Genomic DNA, 19846 nt, shown 5'->3' with positions numbered 1-19846 from the left:
TTTGTTTAGCTTCTGAGATTTAGGGACTTTTTTTTTTTAATAACAGCAATCAGCCATGTGAATAGCAGAACAAATACACTGTAGGACATAGAAAACTACCGGACACATTCTCAATAAATGTGCAACTGGTATTTGTTAAATAAGCAAAATAATTAAATTAATGGTATTGTCACATTAGATTAAATATTTATCCCTAAACTATACTGTCAAACCGGGTCATAGAAGACAATTATCAGTCTGCAGTGAGAAATTCCATTCACATGACTCTTAGAGACCTCCCAGCCATATATAATACTTACTATTCAGAAAGCTACACACCTTTGGTTTAGATATTTAGTGACTATTAACATAAAAATGAAAATCAAAGAGATTTTGGTATACAATGTTACTCATTCCCCACACGGACATTTCCTGTTTGGGATCATAAAGGGAATGTGAAGGACTCGTAAAAACGGAAATGAATTGTGCCATAAATGTTAACTACCATCGATAGCAATGTTGAACACCACTCCAAAGCAATGCTGCTACAGGGTAAATCTCTGCTGTGGTACCTGAGAGTAAATGCAAAGCCAACATCAGGTCCAAATGTGCATCTGTTAAACATGCATTACTGCTCCCCCACAAAATGAGGCTACATCTTTATTCATGTCCATCAGTAAAAATCTTTGCTAGCAAAAGTTTCATTTGTTTAAACAAGGCAGATCTCCCAACCTGAAGAGTCAGATTTACAAAATATTCCTATATGTTTTCCCTCTTAAATCCCAAAGTGACAATTACCCTTTCACCGTGATCTAGATGACCACAAGAAGTCCATGACACTTTTCCTTAGGTCCCAATAACATACGCATTTTGGGAAAATTCAGAAATGCACTCTTTCAATTTAGGAAGCTGTGGTAGGTTCTGAGCATCAAGTCTATAATATATGCAAACTATCAATCAAGGAGAATAGTTGGCTAAATTAAATGCATGTATATATTTTCACAAAAGTGTTTGGAGTAGATTTGTTGAGTCACGTACCACGCCCATTTTCATTCTTTTCAGCAAACTCTTTTAAGAACTTTTATTACTTGTGGGGCCATATGAACTCAACAAACTGAGAATTGAAATACTTGCTATCATCGGAGTTTTCCCTCTGCCAGATTAGGTTGAGGCATTGAGGCTACTGAGAACTGGAGAACTGGCTTAGCAAACCCTGCATTGAATTGGTGCCAAATGCACTGGCATTTGAACTCCTTGGATGTGATCATTTAAGCTTTAGAGTGGTAATCGTTTTTTATATGCCACTGATGAAAAAAACAACTGAGGTTTTAATTTTTAAAAGGTATTTTACAAATATGAGAAATTATAAAGCATATATGCAAATATTTGCATGAATATCTAGCTTCAGAAAGAGAACATTACTGGAAAAGTTAAGATACCCAACTACTCTCCTTAGCGTTTCTTCTTAATTTGAATTTTGTAATTTTCCTGGATTTCATTTATGCCTTTGTTACGTTTGGTCATGAACACTTAAGAATATTTTCACTAATAGCTTCCTCTCTGGAACAGAGTTCGAATCTTGAATATATGACACCCGTTTAAGTACTTCTGCAGCAATAAATAGCTAAGCATTTCATTTGCTTCATTTTGTCTAATTTGACATCTGTTGATTTAATGATTAGTTAGAAAGATGTAATGGATCAGATGAGATAACATGGTGAATGTGTTTGGAAAATTTGTTTTTTTTTTTTTTATTTTAAAACACCCAACTAAAGATTTCAGGCAGCAAACCCAGACAAATTCATTTGTTTTTAGCATGGTTAGGTTTGTGATTTTGTAGATGAAGTACAAATAGCCACAAAAATACCAATTTGCATGTGATACAAATTTAATTCTATTGCTTGTATGATGAAAATACAATTGCAGTGAAATGGGAAGCATTTCTTCAGTTATACTGCTTTACATTATCACTCTATGTTTATTCATGGAAGGAACTCAAAGTTAAAAAGTTATAAATAGCTGACAAACATTCAAAAACAAGGTTGGCTAATGCAGTGATAAAAGAAGCACAAATTAGAACAATAGAATACTATTTTCACTAAAATTAATAAAAGTCTAATTAACTGACAGTATCTCATGTAAGCTAGAGTGTGATAAAGCATATCCTGTGAACACTGGTGAAAGGGCAACTTAGCAGTTTCCATAAAAATTTTACATGAAAATATTAGTCATAGCAATTCTACTTCTCTAAAGCAACTACAGGCCAGGCATGGTGGCTCACGTCTGTAATCCCAGTGCTTTCGGAGGCCAAGGCAGGCAGATCATGAGGTCAAGAAATCGAGACCATCCTGGCCAACACGGTGAAACCCCGTCTCTACTAAAAATACAAAAAAAAAAAAAAAAAATCAGTGGGGCGTGGTGGCATGAGCCTGTAGTCCCAGCTACTCGGGAGGTTGAGGCAGAAGAATCACTTGAACCCAGGAGATGGACGTTGCAGTGAGCTGAGATTTTGCCACTGCACTCCAGCCTGGGTAACAAGAGCAAAACTCTGTCTCAAACAAAAAGAAAAAACCAAAAACTACAAAAAAGCCATATCACAAACATATGGAGATATATACATACATGCACATACACACAAACATATATGTATATACTATGTTACCTACACCCACATTTACTATAACATTATGAACATAAGGAATAATTGGAGACCTCCTTATGGTCCCTAATAAGGGAATATTTAAATAATTTACTATAAGGCTATATTATTATACTTTATGCAAAAATCAAAAGGAAGAGATATTCTATATTTCTAGCAAGAAAAAAATGTTCACATATATTGTCGATAAAAGAAAGTTCCAGACTAATAAAAATGATGGACTCCCCTCTTTGATAAGTTCTATCTATCTCGACAGAATTCTATCAGAAAGAACACTGTACCTGTTCCACAGAAATTCTTTAAGCTGGAATAGAATCTGAGTTAAATGTGCCATTGTTCTTCCCCAGATAACTTTTCTGTTGGCGCCATAGAGCATACAAGAAGAGAAGAGAGAAACAAGGCAACAGATTGGGCCACACAGCAACACGATGCAGTGAACATCTGACTTCACTTAGCCAACCCTGAATTTCCAATACAAAATCACAAAAGGATTATGACAGGAGAATTTATCATGGGAAAGAGGGAAAAAATGGCTTCTATGCTCTGATTATCCTGTAAGAGAGACAGAGGAAAGAAGAGACAACCACTGTCTGCCTTGCGGTAAAAATAATTTCTCAAACGACACACAAAACGTATTACCCATTTAAAAAATAATTTTATTAGATTCAAATTAAGAAATCTGTTCATCAAAAGGCACCATAAAAATGAAATCCAATTAAGAAATTGATAGGATATTTGCTATATACAGAGCTGACAAAATATTAGTATCCCCCTATATAGAGAAAACCTACAAATCATAAGGAAAAAGACAAATATTGCAATATAAAAAATAAAGAAAAGACAGTACAGCATTTCACAGAAAAGGGAAAAAGGCTCATGCTCAACCACTTGGAGCCACAGATTACAGGATAGCCACAATCTGCCTAGACAATTTGATTATGCTACACCCTCAACCCAGCAATACCAATGCTTGGTATAGACAAAGTGTGGACAAGAAAACAGGGATTCCACAGCATTGCTCATTACATAGTAAAAACAAGAAACAACCTACATTCCCTTCAATATTGAAATGAATAAATCATGATATATTCAGACAATGAACAATATACAATCAGATGAACTGCAGCTAATCACATCATAATGAATGGATCTCAAAGACATAAAGTGGAATCAAACCAAAAAGATTATGAAAATACCTGTAGTGCGTTTTGCATTGATAAAAAGTTCAAAATGAGTCCACAATATATATAGGTACCTATAAGTGGCAAAACTATGAATAAAGGCAAGGAAATGCTTAATACAAAATTCTAGATTAGGTTACCTCTGGGAGCTAGAAAGGGTATGCTTTAAAAGGGAATAAGAGAGCTTTAAAGTGTGGATAATACTCTGCCTCTGCAGCTGGCTATTGGGTTTAGAGGTGTACGATTTATTATATTTTTGTTTTTATTAGTAGTCTTTAAATACACATCTCGGTTTAAAGAGCTATTGAACAATAACCATCTACAACCAAAAGGTGTTTAGGAAGAAGTTTGAATTTTCACTTTAACTTTAAAATATATTTGAAAAGTTGGAGTGTTTGTCCCAAAAGAATCTGCACCAATTTTGTAATTGAAAGAACAAAAAAAGGTCGATCCAGCCTTATTGGGTCTTCATACAGGAGTGATTATAGAGATGCTCCAGTGAGCTCAGCTGATAAGCTGTTGTAATTTAAGTTCATTGCCTGTGACTGATACAAAGCTAGTTCTTAACAGATTGCATTGAAAGTCTCTTCATCAATGTGATTGATAGAAGTTGCCTTCCCTAAAAGGCTGAAGGGAGCTAATTAGAGCATTTTTGTTTTTAAGCTTAAAATTATTTTACTTTTCAAAAGGTAACCATTACAATGGAAGTATGTTTTGTCATGGTTTCTATCGAAGACTCAGCTTTACAAGATTGTGTTTAGGAGGCCTGGCTCATAGATAAGTAACAGATAAAACTGGTAATGTATGTCAACTGCAGCATTTAGAGCACTGCTCGCTGAGCATGAACTAAAACCTTTTCCATCTCCTCTGCCTTTTGTAAGAAACGTGCCACTTTTGAAAAAAAAATTTTTTTAAATTCTTCTCATGTGAGATTCTCTGTTATGAAGAGAATTTAATCTTGACCAGTGATCATAACCAAACTGTATAAGACACCATGTTATCAACTAAAATATTTGAATCTAGTTTATTTCTATAAGGTAATATTTTATTGATAACTTTAAAATTCACAATTTAATGTGACATTTATTGGATTTAAACAATTTCAATGTTAATTTTTAATGATTATCAAGGTAGGAGATTAAAAAAAATCAAACATAGAAAACTGGGTAGGACACCATATACACAGCCTGGATTTCCATCAGTGTCTTATGAAATTCAACCATTTGCCATGGGAGGTACAGACCAAGCCCAGATGGATGGCTAAATCCTTTCCCCAAAACACCTGTTTGGAACACTCAGAATTAAGTAGTACCGAGCCATGCATTATGGAAACGGTGTAAGGGACTATAGGAGAGAGGAAAGGCCATGGGAAGGGAGACTCTCACGGCTAGGAACCAAACTAAGGACATGAAATACACCAGATGACATCTCCGTGTTTCAGACCACGTGTGAGAAATAAGTCAGAAGTGAGAGAAACAGAGCAGGAATCTCAATTTTATCTAGAAAACGCTGTATTTTGGAAAAAAGCATATGAAACAAATAGCATTTAATTCTTAGACCTTAGTGAAAATGACCAAATCTGGGCAAAGTTTTAATGCGTTTCTAGTCTTGGTCTACTAAAGCGTGAATGTTAAGCAGCAAATAAAGGAGAAAGATTGAAATTTCCAGGCAGACACAAATAAGTCTTTTGGTACCTGAGGGGCTCTCAATAGCTTAAAACCTAAGTCTCAGGGTCTTTAAAACAGAGGCCAACCCAGGAGTATAAACTTGGAGTCTGTAAGCCTTCTTGGCTGATCCAAATTGAAATTGATTTCTTTCTTATTTTAATATAATTTATATTTATTAAGTGATTTATAAATAATAATTCTATGTTCAGCAGCTTTACATATATTATTTCATTAAATTCTCACAATGACATTAAAAAGTCTGTAATTGTCTTATTGTATAAAGAAGGAAGTTTATTCTGAGACATTCAATAACTTTGCTCTAGGTCAAACGGCTCAACTCAGACTGGTTCCAGGGTCCCAATGATCAGCTATAACTTGCCTGCAACTTCCTCAAATTATAGTGTTTAAAGGGCCCACGTTTAACATTTGGGGATCGTTGGTTTAGAACCTTGCTACCAGTATCTAGTATCTGTCTGTTTCCTTAGTTCTCTTCTCCTCTAGATTTTAAGCAACTTGAATATATGGACACTTTATATAATATTGAATCATTCCCTTCTTCTTCTACTCTACTCCCTATTGCTGTGCTCACCTAAGGCAATGCCCAGCAGAGAGCATCTACTCAATGTTCGCTGCACTGATGACATGACCTCAAAGTTCAAGAGCATTGAAAGAGTCATTGCTGGGACTCAGCTTCTCCAAGAAGGATATATGAATACAAGACAACTGAAGAAGTATAGTCAGGAAGCAAATACATTTTCACAAATCAAGTTCTGGCCTCTGAAGAATTATATTTAAAAAGGTGCAAAGTTTAGGACAGGAAAACCTAGTGTGTTCTCCTTGACCATGTACAAATGAGCATTGACAAACCAGACACATGGCCAAGAATTACAGATTCTTTTAAAATATGATGAATACTTTAATACTATAATCACGAAATATCCAAATTCTTTTAAAATATTCTGATATAAACAGGAGTTGGCTTCTAGTCTATGATTCTAAAAATTTGGTTTCAATAAACCTGCATCTTCTAGAAGATACCTCAGGGCATACTGGGGGAGGCAAAAGAGCATAGGTCTGGGCACCTATAGCAGACACTGTTGGCTATTTTCCCATAGTCATTTCCCTTTCTTGGCACTTATAGAATCCTGAGTCTATTTAGGTAACAATGTACTAAGGCTGAACCCTGCAGCACCACACACACTACTGTAGACACAAGGTCCAGGTCAGCTCCAGCATACCCAGAATCTACATCTGTCCCAATAGACCTTAGTATTGGAGTAGGCCCCACAGATCCTGGCTTTAGGACTACCTCTGTATACTCAGGTCCCAGGCCAGCCTCCCAAGACCTTAGGACCCAGGTGATCCTTCAGAGACCTATACTTCTAGGCCAACACCAATATAAACCCAACTTCCAGACCAGTATCAGTTGCAAAGGCTCCAAGCTAGCCCCCAGAGCCCCAGCCCCAGGTAAGCCACAGTGGCATCAGTACTAGGCAAGCACTGGCAATCCTAGACTCCAGACTAATTCCTGCAGACCTAGGTTTCATGCCAGTTCCAGCATCAGGCCAGCCCCAGGCTTCTGTCCAGTCCATGTGGCTCCAGGTTCCAAAAAACTCAGGGTTCAGGCTTGCTTCAGCAGACCCAGAGTACAGAACAGCCCCCAAGAACTCAGGTTTCAGGCCTATCCTATTCATCCCAGATGCCAGGTTCATCCCAGTGCCAGGCAAGACTCAGACTGAAGCCACATGCCAGTGGACTTAGGCTCTATTCCTATCCCTGCTATGATGGTTAATATTAGCTGTCAACTTGATTGAATTGAGGAATGCGTGGCTGGCTAGTAAAGTATTACATCTGGTTGTGTCTGTGAAGGTGCTGCCAGAGGAGACTGGTATTTCAACTGGTGGACTGGGAGAGAAAGACCCATCTTTAATGTGGGTGGCATCATCCAACTCGTTGACAAGGCAGCTAGAACAAAACAGAGGAAAGAAGGTGGATAACTTTGCTTGTTGAGTCTTCTGGCTTTTTTCCTTCTTCCCATGTTGGACACTGGCTTCTCCTCCTCCAGTTCTTGGATATCAGACTCTAGGTTCTTCAGCCTTTGGACTCTGAGACTTGTACCAGTAGCTTCCTGGGAGCTCTCAGGCCTTTGGCCACAACTGAAGGTTGCACTGTTAGCTTCCCTAGTTTTGAGGCTTTCAGACTTAGACTGGTGTACTCCCGGCTTCTCTCTTCCCCAGATTGCAGAAGGCCTATCATGGGACTTTGTCTTTTAATCAAGTGAGCCAATTCTCCTTAATAAACTCTCCTTTATATATATATCTCCTTTTGGCTGTGTCCCTCTGGAGAACTCTGACTAATACACCTGCAGACCAGATCAGTAAGTCTACCCACGTGGCCCCAGGATTCAGGCTCAACCCCATATATCCAGGCATCAATCCAACATACCTGCTGATTCAGGCACCAAGCTGGGTTACAGGAAATCCAAGCCTGGAGCCACCAGGGTAGACCTACTACCTAAGGATGCCAGCAGGAAACCCACTCTCAGTCTATGCTAGAGACATGCCTAGAATCTCTAAATAAGCTGACTACTACTAAAGAGCTTTCCCAGAAAAAGCCAGTCTGCAAAGTCTGGAATAAGTCCCTAATTCTTTAATGCATGGACATAATCGTTAGGCAACAAGAAACACACATACAAAAAGACATAACAACACTAAAGAACACAATATTCTTCTAGAAGCAGACCCCCAAAAATAGCAATATACAAACTGTATAACAAATAATTCAAAATGTTTGTTTTTTAAGAAAGCTAAGCAAACTTCAAGAAAATAAAAATGAACAATTCAAAGAAATCAGAAAAACCATACATGACCAAAACAAGAAATTTAATAAAAAGTTTTAAAATATTTTTAAAGAGAAATTCTAGACCTTAATAATAAAATGAATGAAATTTAAACTATGCAGTAGAGAGCATCAGCAGCAAAACTAATCAAGCAGAAAAAATAATCTGTGAAGTCAAAGACAGCTTATTTGAAAATATATACTCAGAGAAGAACAAAAGAGAATGGAAAAGAAAGCTGATAGAATTTATGGGATAGCATCAGAAGAGAAAATTGAGTTCAAGATGGAGAAAACAAAATGGTAGAAAGCTCATTTAAAGACATACTAGCAGAAAATAACAGAAAACTTTTAAAATGTGAAGAAAGATAGGAATATCTAAGTACAAGAAATGTCTCCATTCAGATTCAATTTGAATAAGACTACACCAAGTTATATTATAATCAAACTATAAAAAATCAAGGACAAAAAGAGATCTTAAAAGAAGCAAGTGAAAAGAAACAAATAACATATAAGGGAGTTACCATAAGGCTAGCAGTAGATTTCTCAGCAGAGAATTTACAGGGCAGGAGAGAGTGAGAGGATATATTTAAAGTGCTGAAGTACCTGGGAAAACTGTCCTTTACAAATAAAGGAGACATAAAGACTTTTCCAGATGAATAAAATCTGAGGGATTTCACTACCACCAGACCTGTCTTGTAATAAATGTTTAAGGGAGTTCTTCGAGTTGAAAGGAAATGAAGCTAATTAGTAACATAAAAACATGAAATTATAAAGCTTATGGGTAAAAGTAATTACACAAATACAGAACACTTTAATACTGTGAGAGTGGTGTGTAGATCAATTGTATCTTTAATATGAAGGTTAAAATAATAATTACTATAAATTGTAAGGAATACACAATATAAAAATATAAATTGTGACATCAAATATTTAAAATGGGGCCAGGCACAGTAGCTCACACCTATAATCTCTACACTTTGGGAAGCCAAGGTGGGAGAATCACTTAAGCTCAGGAACAGCATAGTGAGACCCCATCTCCATAACAACAACAAAAATTTAAATGTTAGAGTGAAGTAAAAGTGCAGATTTTTAATGCAATGAAAGTTATTATCAGCTCAAAATAGCCTGTTATAAATATAGGATGCTCTTTGTAAACCTCCTGGTAAGCAAAAATCCATAGTAAATACACAAAAGATAAATAGTAAAAAAAGAAAAACAAAAGCATACCAGTAGAGAAAAATCAATCATAAAGAAAGACAGCAAGAGAGGAAGAAAGGAATGAAGAATCTATGAAATAACCAGAAAACAATTAACAAAGGGCATCAGGGAGTTATTACATATCAATAATTACCTTGAATGTACATTAAAAGAAAAGAGACCTAACTATATGCTGCTTAGAAGATACTTCACATGAAAGAACACACGCAGACTGAAAGTGAAGGAATGCAAAAACATATTCCGTACAAATGGAGATCCAAAGACAGAAGGATTAGTAATTATGGTAATATCAGATAAAGTAAACTCTAAGCCAAAAACTGTAAAACAGGGCAAATAATTTCATTTTATAATGATAAAATGGTCAATTCATCAAGAGACTATAACAAAAATATTAATATATATGTACTTCACTTTAGACCACCTAAATATATAAAGCAAACGTTAATAGATCTAAAGGGAGAGAGAAACTGTAATTAAAATGATAGTATGAAACTTAAATACCTCATTTTCAGCTACTGAGAGATAATCCTGACAGAAAATTAATATGGAAATACAAGACAAACTACCCTTTAGACCTAGAAGACCTAACAAACCTACAGAACATTCCATCCCACAACAGATTACACAGTACTCCCCAGGGCGCACGAAACATTCTTCAGGATAGATTCAGATAGATAGTCACAAAACATGTCTTAACAAATTTAAGAAGGCTGAAATTTATCTAGGATCTTTTCCTACCACAATATATGGAAACTATAAATCACAGGAGGAATTCCAGAAAATTAACAAACACATAAAAAGGAAACAACACGCGTTTGAAGACCAACGAGTCAGTGAATAAGAAAGCTTACCAGTGGAGAAAATCACTTAATCATAAAGGAAGAGCCCAAGAGAGAAAGAAAATAGAACCACCGGAAAACAATGAACAAAGAGGCACTCCTGAGCTGTCACATATCAGTAACTGATTTGAAATTGAATTGAAATGGATTAAACTATCCAATCAAAGAGTTAAAAGGGAAGAAATTACAAGGAGTATTTAAAAACATCTTGAGGCAAAGGAAAATGAAAACAAAACATACCGAAGCATAGCAAACGCAGCTCTAAGAGTAAAGTGTATAGCAATAAACACATACATCCACAAAGGAGAAAGATCCCAAATAAACAACCTAGCATTACACTTCATGAGACTAGAAAAACAAGAACAAACTAATCCCAAAGCTTGCAAAAAGCAGAAAGTAATAAAGACCAAAGGACAAATAAATGAAATAAGACTAGAGAAACCGTAGCAAAGAAACAAAATTAAGAGTTGATTTTTGAAAGAGATAAACAAAATCAAATCTTTAGCTAGACTTTAAAAAAAGGAGATAAGACTCAAAATCAGAAAGGAAAAGAGGAGACATTATAACTCACATCATACAAATATAAAAGATCATGTGACTACTAGGAAAAATTATATGCCCATAAATTGGATAGTGTGGAATAAATGGTACATTTCCGGACACATGCAACCTGCCAAGACTGAATCACAAAGAAATGGACTATCTGAACAGACTAATAATGAGTAAGGAGACTGAAGTAATAAAAAGTCTTCCATGAAGGAGAAGCCAAGGCCGGGCGTGGTGGCTCAGGCCTGTAATCCCAGCACTTTAGGAGAGAGGCCGAGGTAGGCATATCATGAGGTCAGAAGATAGAGAACATCTTGGTCAACATGGTGAAACCCCGTCTCTACTAAAAATACAAAAATTAGCCAGGCATGGTGGTGCGCACCTGTAGTCCCAGCTACTTGGGAAGCTGAAGCAGGGGAATCACTTGAACCTGGGAGGGGGAGGTTGCAGTGAGCCCAGTGCCGCCACTGCAATCTAACCTTGGTGACAAGGGTAAAACTGTCTCAAAAAAAAAACGAGAGAGAGAGAAGCCCAGACCTAATGGCTTCACTGTTAAATTCTATCAAGCTTTTAAAGACCTATTTCCAATCATTCTCAAATTCTTTCAAAAAATTGAAGAAAAGGGAATACTTCCACACTCCTTTTCTCTGTGCTTGGGATTCCTTATTGCATGGCGACTGGAAGAGGGTGGTGACAGTGTCCAGAGAGACAGCATTCAGAAACTAAGCTTTTCAAGAAAACCAGACAGATGCTGCATAGCTCTTTCTAAGCTAAAAGTCACACTGCATCACTTCTGCCACAGTCTATCAATTAGAAGTGCGTTTAAAAGCCCAGCCAGTTTCAAGAAGAGGGCTTTGAGATACCATTTTTCCGTTGGGGAATGACAATGTCATATTGCAGAGAGAAATGTGGAATGGGTGGTATTATTGCAGCATCTTTGATAAATATAAATGTCCACCCCTACATCCAGGCTTTATTACTAAGACAATTAATATAAAACTTACCATGTGAAGCCACTGTCTGTTGGATGTTCTGTGATGAGTAGCAAAATAATTTTAACTGATAAAGTTTCTTAACCCACCTTAAATGAAGAGAACCATGTTATTATCTGCCATATATATTTTGTCTTGGAAATTTTTGTTGGGGGAAAAATGACAATCTTAGATGTGCTATACAATGAAAGAGATACAGGTGTGCTGAGTATCTAATCTCTTGGCCTCTGGAAAATTTAAGCAGATTTGGGGGCAGCTAGAGTTGTGAATTCTGAGCAGCTCCTTTCACTAAGAGTGGCCTCCATGATGTAAAAAATAAAGTTTAGGAAAACTACTGTTGAGCCAAGGTCTTCTTCAAACTGTTCATATATGCCTAGAAGAATTTTGAGAAATTACGTGCCCTGTATCCCATTTTTCAGTTATCTAAAAATTTCATGATAAGTTTAAATAATTGCAAAAGATAAAAGTTCCAGACTATCATTCTCCCTTAGCACAGGGATAGGTACATGGCTGGAAAAGACTAGAAGCCCCACTGGTTTATGGTACCTGATTAATCATTACATGAGGCATCTCCTTCAGTGGTGCTCCCTGGGGAGATTTTAAACCCTGCAGCAATGGAGCACAGTAAGATTTATGTGCAAGAAATATGACTTTTTTTGTAAAGGGCTATGGTAGGGAGACCATACATAATATAACTTCTAAACCTAAACACTTTTCAGAGTTGAGAGGATATCATTAATAACTTATGCTAGGAAATAAGCATAAACTAGGAAAACTGGGGAATATGTTGACCTTAGCTATTGTAATACTGGTAAGTTTTCAGGCAAATCAGTTTGCAAAAGAGAATCCACAGTATCTGGAGATCTGTTCATCATATTGTTGAAAGCTATCTATTTTCAGTACTTTTTGAAAAGTTTTCCATAGCTCCAAGAGTTTAGGTAGACCTATTGTTAAGCTAGTATAGAGCAATACCGATTGTTAAAGTGTTGGTACACTTCCACACATTAGTAAATAGGATAAAAATAATTGGAATAACCAATGAAAATTAATAATCTAAATTCCAGCATTTATGTATCATTTCAGAAACTACAAACAAGTAAGCTGTGATTCCAAGATATCTTTCTGGCTTAGGCATTAGAGGGTAGAGATAGAGGACCTGTGACAGAGGATTTACTGTTTATTTGCAAAGTTGGTGGGTCGTCTTCATGCTTAAAAGTCCTCATGTAGAAGAAAGGAGACTTGCAACCTCTTCCTATTTTTTCTACGTACTTCTAAAACAACTATGTGTCCCTGTCCGTGGGGAAAATCATAGTCTGGGCTGAGGAAACAGCTATTCAGGCTACTAGATGCCGTCGACATAGGCAGTTAGGAAGGACATAGACAGAAAATGCCTTTACTATGGACTAATCACCCTTCTGGTAGGTTCGCGGAATCCTTGATTCATTTGACAACTTAATTCTTGGTGAAAGGCAGTTGTCTCTGTGCCTTGTAAACAAGATTCTAAGGAGGGAATCTCCTGGAAACCTAGTTAATGACTAAAAGAGAGACTCCCCCGGCAAGACAGTGCTAGGGTTGCACCCTTCTTCTTTCAGATCTTTTTTTGAAAGAGAAAATTAGTGCCAGCCTTCCCACTTTTCCTCTCCTGTGTGCTGCTATTTTCTGGAGGGATAGACGAAGGCTTAGAAGAAGACTCTGCTACCTGCAGGCAGAATGAACCTCAGAGCACATTCCTGTTGCTGCTCTATTTTCTTTACCTTTTCTTTTCTTTACCTCTCTCTGCTTTATCTTGCTTATTGACGGGGCTACACCTGGGCATTGTCTCTGTGCAAAGCCGTATCATACTTCTTCACTGGAAAAGCGAAAAAAAGAAGATACACAGGCTCCTGGCCTCAGCACCTAGGATCAGATCATCCCCATCTACTTTCCCTCTCTTTCTCATTCCCTTTTTCTTCTTCTCCATGTCTCTAGGATCATTTAAATTATAACAGTTTCAAGTGTGAGAAGAGAAAGGAGCAAGAGTGGAATAGATGCAGGGAGAGCAGAGAGCTAGTATGAAGGCAGCCAATGAATCCCCTCCCTTAAACATTATCCTCATATAATGGTTGTCAACTAATAGAAAGTTGTTGGAAATTTGATGTTGTTCCATATGTCAAGTCATGAAGCAGACAGAGTTATCATTTAGCTAGTAACAGAGGTGTCAAATGAAAGATCACACCAATACATTACTCCATATATACTATTTGGAAACTTGAAGAATAATTTTTGGAATAACATATGCTACAAATAATATGACTAAGAAATTCATATTACATATTAGTAGCTTCCTTGAAAAATAAAAGGTATTATAATATTTAATATTTGACTTAAAAGTTACATTATTACATGACTTGAATATTTTGAATATTACTTTCTGCCACTTTTTGAATATTATCCGAGTTGATGAGGGCATTCTAGATGCCTGGAAATTGCTTCTTCATTTACTAGTGCAGTGAATAAAACACCGGTAAAGCTTTAGTTATCCTGTCTTTGTATTTTCTTTTAGCATATGTATTGGAGTAGTTACCAAGGAGATAGTTATCATTGACTACATTTTAGAAGTGGAAAACAGTGGATTTCTGGAAAATCAAACTTGTATTTGTGAATTTAAATAATTTTGAATTGCCACAGGGATTTCATCCTCCATCACTCAAATAATTCCTCTCATATTATCTCCCTCAGTAAGATAAGCCTCATTAATTTCAAGAAGCCCCAAATGCTTACCTAATGACTCAGAAATTAGTCATTGAGTCATGGAATATTATGATCATAGTAAGGTGAATAATGGTTCACAGAACGTCTATGACCTAATCCCCAGAACCTGTGAGTGACTTCATATGGCAAAAGAAAATTGGCAAATATGATTAACTTAAAAGTATTTGGACATGGAGATTAGCCTGGATTAGCCAGGTGGGTCCTTAAATGAAATCACAAGTTGCCTTGTAAAAGGGAGGCAGAGAGAAATTTGACTATAGAGAGGGAAGGTGATATGATGGAGAGGGAGAGATTGGAAGATGCTATGCTCCCTGCCTTGAAGATGAAGGAAGGCCCTATGAGCCAAGATTTGCAATGAATATAGCTCTGGAAGTTAGAAAAGGCCAAGGAATAGATTCTCCTCTAGAGTCTCATGAGGGAGCACAGCTTTACCATCACCTTGCTTTCAGCTCAGTGAAACTCATTTCAGACTTCCAACCTTCAGACTGTAAAAGATAGACATGCATGCGGTTTTTAGCTCAAAGTTGGTGATAATTTGACAGCAGTCATAGGAAACTAACATAGGGATGTACAAAAGAGCTCTGAGAAAAACCGTAGGTCAGGCAGAGGCCTAACTGCATTCTGAAATGAAATCTCAGATTAAATCTGAGAATAAAATCTCAAGGTTACAATTTCAAGTTAACTAACCAGACATTTGTGAGATACCAGGATTCCTCAGAAGCAGGGGAAGAGAGGAAGAGGGGAACTCTTTGAGTCATATATACTTACTAGACAAATACCACATTGGCTGACACCCTTGTAACTCCAGGAAATCCAGTTAAAAAACTGGAAATCTTCAATCAAACTAGTGACTTGGAGAAAAGGACATGAGTCTCACAAGGCAGGCAGAGCATTTATAGCTCCATTAAAGGCTACTAAATTATATGACTCAAGAAAATCACTGGGAATCTATTCAGACAAGAATTCCATTTCTGTGGTTTTAGCCACAAAACCTCTGTGGATCTTAGACTGCACAGCAACTATGAAATCCACTCTCACATTTTGAAGCTCCAAATATTTCTCTTGAAAAATGGACTCAAGTAAAAACTATGAAATCGTCAATATTTTTGCATGTTGTCTTGTAAACCCAGCCCTTAGAGTCTCCCTATATTGAACCTCTGCTTTATTTTTAGATTACATAATTCCTTTCACAAAGCAGTAGCAGAGTTAAATGAGCAATGATCTCTGAGTCAAGAGTTTAATGCTATCTGATCGGGCATGGGAAGAAAATTGGAAAGAAAGTTATAATGTTGGAATAATAAAAGAATGCCAAGCAGGCTTTAAATTTGATCCTCAGAGTGTCCTTGAAATCGGAAATGTAACACCCAGGACTATTTTTTCAAGATTTTCTAATCTTTTGCTTCTAGTTTTCTTATTTGACTCACTTGACTCACAGCAGTGGGACAAAAGAAAGTATCATCTGCTGGGCTTTAAAGCACAAAAAGTACACAGATAATCTGTAATTTTCCTGGTGGTTTCTAAGACATGATAGGACCTATAGTTTCTTCCTACCCCCAGACATAAAATCGAGTGTCCTATAAATGCAAATATTTCTTTAAGGAGTAACATGCACATGTAAACTAAATGATTAGCAAGGGTTCTATCCGGGATATAATCATGCAATTGTTCTTGGCATGTGAATAAAGACACAGTGATTCAATGTCAAGGAGCAATATAATACAATGGATAAGAATACTAGTGACAGGCTAGACAGCCAATGTTTGAATCTGAGGCCTCACTTCTGGTTGCATAACTTAGGGAAAGATTCTTAATTTTCTGAACTTCATTTCACTAACTCTTAAAATAATAGTAATAGTACCTACCTCCTAGGTCTGTTTTGAGAAAAGTGTGTATGTGTGTGTAAAACGCATGTACAAGTGCTTTGTACAGAGCTTGGAAAACATTAAGTGCTCAATTAATATAAACTACTTTTAGGTGACCTAAAAGCCAATAAGAATATGAATTGAAACACCTTATTAAATTACAGTTTGTCATCTTCTGGCTTGACAAATAACTACTCAAGAACAGACTGAGACATATTAGATATGAAACTGGTTACTAAAGAAAAATTTATGCAAAATAAATGCATCTTGTTTTTTTTTGATTATAGAAACAACGTCCATATATTCTGAACATCAAATGGATCAAAGGATATTACAAGAGAAAGTGTTTTCTTGCAGTCACACATACGTGTGTAAGACTCTGCTAATTTGACTCTGTGCTTTACTTCTTATTACTCAACCAGAAATTTTCCACTTACCAGCCACACTGAGTCCTAAAAAAATTATGTCATGTCATTTCCTTGCTTAAAACACTTCAATGGTTTTCCATCACAGTTAAATAAAATACAAACTTCGTATTGGTATTACAAAGTGCTACTGTTCAATCGAAATAAAGTGGCCCCTGTCTCTTTCTCTCACTTTATCTCTCTATTCTCTCCTAAGTTCCAATGGCTTTCTCCCTGTGTAGGAAACCAGGCTCATTCCTGCCTCAGATTCCTCACACTGATTCCTCTGTTAGAATGCACATCCTCCCAAACTCTGCCTAGTTATATCTCTTTTTCATTCAGATCTTGGATAAAACCCGGCTTACTGAATGAGGACTTGGTAGACCACACAATCTCAAGTAGCCACTCAGTTGTTCTCTGTGATTTCAATTTATTTTTAGTCTCTCTGTAGAATTTATTTTGCTTAGCAAATAACATCGTCGTATTATTTTCTTTTCTGTTTGCTTCTTTGTACCTATTTATACATTTATTTATATAACTAACTTCCCCATGTTCTAGAACAGAAGTTCCATAAAAGCAAGATTTAGTCTTGTTCACTCTTGTGTTTATTTCACCTAGAAAAATACTGAAACATATTAAATGGTTAATAATGCTTAATAAATTGTTAAAAGATAAATGAAAAGATGGTTATTTACGTCCAAGTAATTTCAAAATAGTTGTTAACACTATCCTTCTGCATATATCCTGTACATGTCCAATTAAATGCCAAAAGTTTAATTATTGAGTTAAAAGTATGTGCAAATTTAAATTTTGATAATTATTTCCAAATTGTCTATGAACAAAGTCATGAATTTACATTTTAAATGAATTCCTTGAGTCTCCTTTTAAGTAAAATTATGACATGATATTTGAGACACAGTCTGTCAACTTAGAAGCCCTGTGTACTTTACCAATCCATAACCTTAAGATACAAACAGGAGAGCTGAAGTCCAATAGGTCTTCTGAATGAAATGGCTGCAGAATTCATGCCTACTGTGACTCATCAATTAGACGATTGGCTATGAGAGGCATGTGTGATTCACTTCCAAAGGTCTTTCATTTTCTGGGATTCCTGTGCATGTGTTCTTAGCAATAAAGAGAAATCTTACGAATCAACATTAATAATGACGTTTTTCAAGTATGCAAAAAGTAATTTGCAATAAAAGAAAAACTTTATTTCGTGAGGATTGAATCGAAACACAGAAAAACATACTGATGAAACAGGTACCCTATTCTAAAAGGTCCTCAAATTCCATGAATTAATTTTTCCCTTACTAGAGGTTTATTTTCCTTGCCCTTTCAGTCATCTAAGCCAACAACCTCAGATGTCTGTGCAATAGTAACTGGAAAATACCCTACTGAAGAATCTATTTCCACATATTTATGTCTGTATAAATAAGTCAACGAGGTCACTGATGAAAGTGGGGGCATCCAGGATCTCCCCCTCACTGGCTTCTCTATGCCATTTTGAAAAACACCCTGTCCCAGCACAAAAGCAACCAACTACATTCTTACGCAACAGTCAGAAGGAAGCCAGAAGAATAAAACTAGAGATATATGTGCATCCAGTCTCTACACCAACACTACATCTTAGAAATAACTTCTATTGCAATATCAGTTTTCAGCGACAATCATCCAAACACATGTTACTTAAACACTTAAAAGACCTTTTTCAATTCTTATCTCTTTTACTCAAGAGCCTCATCTTCTTACCTTAGAAGAATTACAGCATTAGAAAAACAGCCCAATTAATAGATACCCACTCTAGATTCAAAATGTAACTGCATAGAGCATCCAATATCCAAAATACAGAGAAATGAGGTACTTACAGCAGGGTGTCCAGTACAGTAGGTGTAGCTGGCATGGGACTGGTAGTGCAGGCTTGCTCTTGGAAAGGAGTAGGTATTCCAGGCTGGTTGGCTGCTGTTCCACTGGGAGCTGAAGCCAGGGCTCATGGTCACTCGTGATTTACTAGTTGGATAGGCTCTCACTGTAGAGCTAGACTATCAAAAAGAAAGAAATTCAATGTGAAGATAGCTCTTTCTTATACCTGAGCTAGCAATATACCAGAGCATGCATTCTCATGTACGACCGTAGCACAGGACTTAGCTGATCAAGAGAAATGGCTGATGGCTTAAGAGGATGCATCAAATGCTGTTCTGACTAGGATAAAAGTATTTTCTCACTATTTGAATTTTGACTGGATCACAGAACACAAAGGCTCTTTGAAATTGATCTTATTGAAAATAGTTTTTTTTTTTTTTTCTAGCTGCAAGATGCAACTCCAGCCTTCAGAAATGAGATAAGTTTTAGCGGTGACAGCAACAGTGATATTTTCAATTAAATAAACGACCTTTCATCATAGTGTTCACCTTAGCAAATCACCATTAGACTCATCTGAAGGCAGTAAACAAAAATCTTCATTTACAAGGATTGGATTAAGACACAGATTGGTTCTCAACTCCAAATAATCCTTAAATTCTATGAGTCTATTGCTGGCCTGGGAGACATCAGCAGGAATCTGGACACATTTATACAGGTCACCATTCTACTTTCTAAAGACAGTAAAATGGTGAAGGATTCAAAATCATCATTCACCCCCAACCTGCTCTACCAACATAACTGAAAATAGAGGAGTAGGAAAATATGAACTTTTTACAAGTTAAATATATCTGGTTGTTCATAACTGTGCACAGGGTAGAATTCACTGAAAACAAAACTCACTTGTATCTTCTGTCCTTCTTTGTCCTCAGATGGCCATGGCATATAAGGCATATAATAGTTTCTTTTCAGAGAACACTTTCTTCCTCAAATTGCAATAGGCACTTACCCCAGTAGCACAGTAACTTTCACAATAAATTCTATTTATAA

The 19846-nt window shown here is 36.5% G+C and overlaps 1 protein-coding gene across 12 annotated transcripts in view; it reads right to left on the bottom strand.

Annotated features, from left to right (window-relative positions):
- Positions 1-19846, bottom strand: part of RBMS3 (RNA binding motif single stranded interacting protein 3) — a 1216467-nt gene that overhangs the window by 834229 nt on the left and 362392 nt on the right. For all 12 annotated transcript variants that reach the window (XM_078354431.1, XM_078354435.1, XM_078354437.1 and 9 more), the window contains one exon: positions 18805-18978. In XM_078354431.1, coding sequence (XP_078210557.1) covers positions 18805-18930 — 126 coding nt within the window. In that variant the 5' untranslated portion in view covers positions 18931-18978. Of the gene's footprint in view, positions 1-18804; positions 18979-19846 lie in introns of those variants that run through there.

The sequence above is a fragment of the Callithrix jacchus genome, chromosome 17 (genome assembly GCF_049354715.1).
Source record: "Callithrix jacchus isolate 240 chromosome 17, calJac240_pri, whole genome shotgun sequence".
NCBI lineage: Eukaryota > Metazoa > Chordata > Mammalia > Primates > Cebidae > Callithrix > Callithrix jacchus.
Note: the sequence above shows the minus strand (reverse complement) of the source record. Positions and strands in the feature narration are given on the sequence as shown.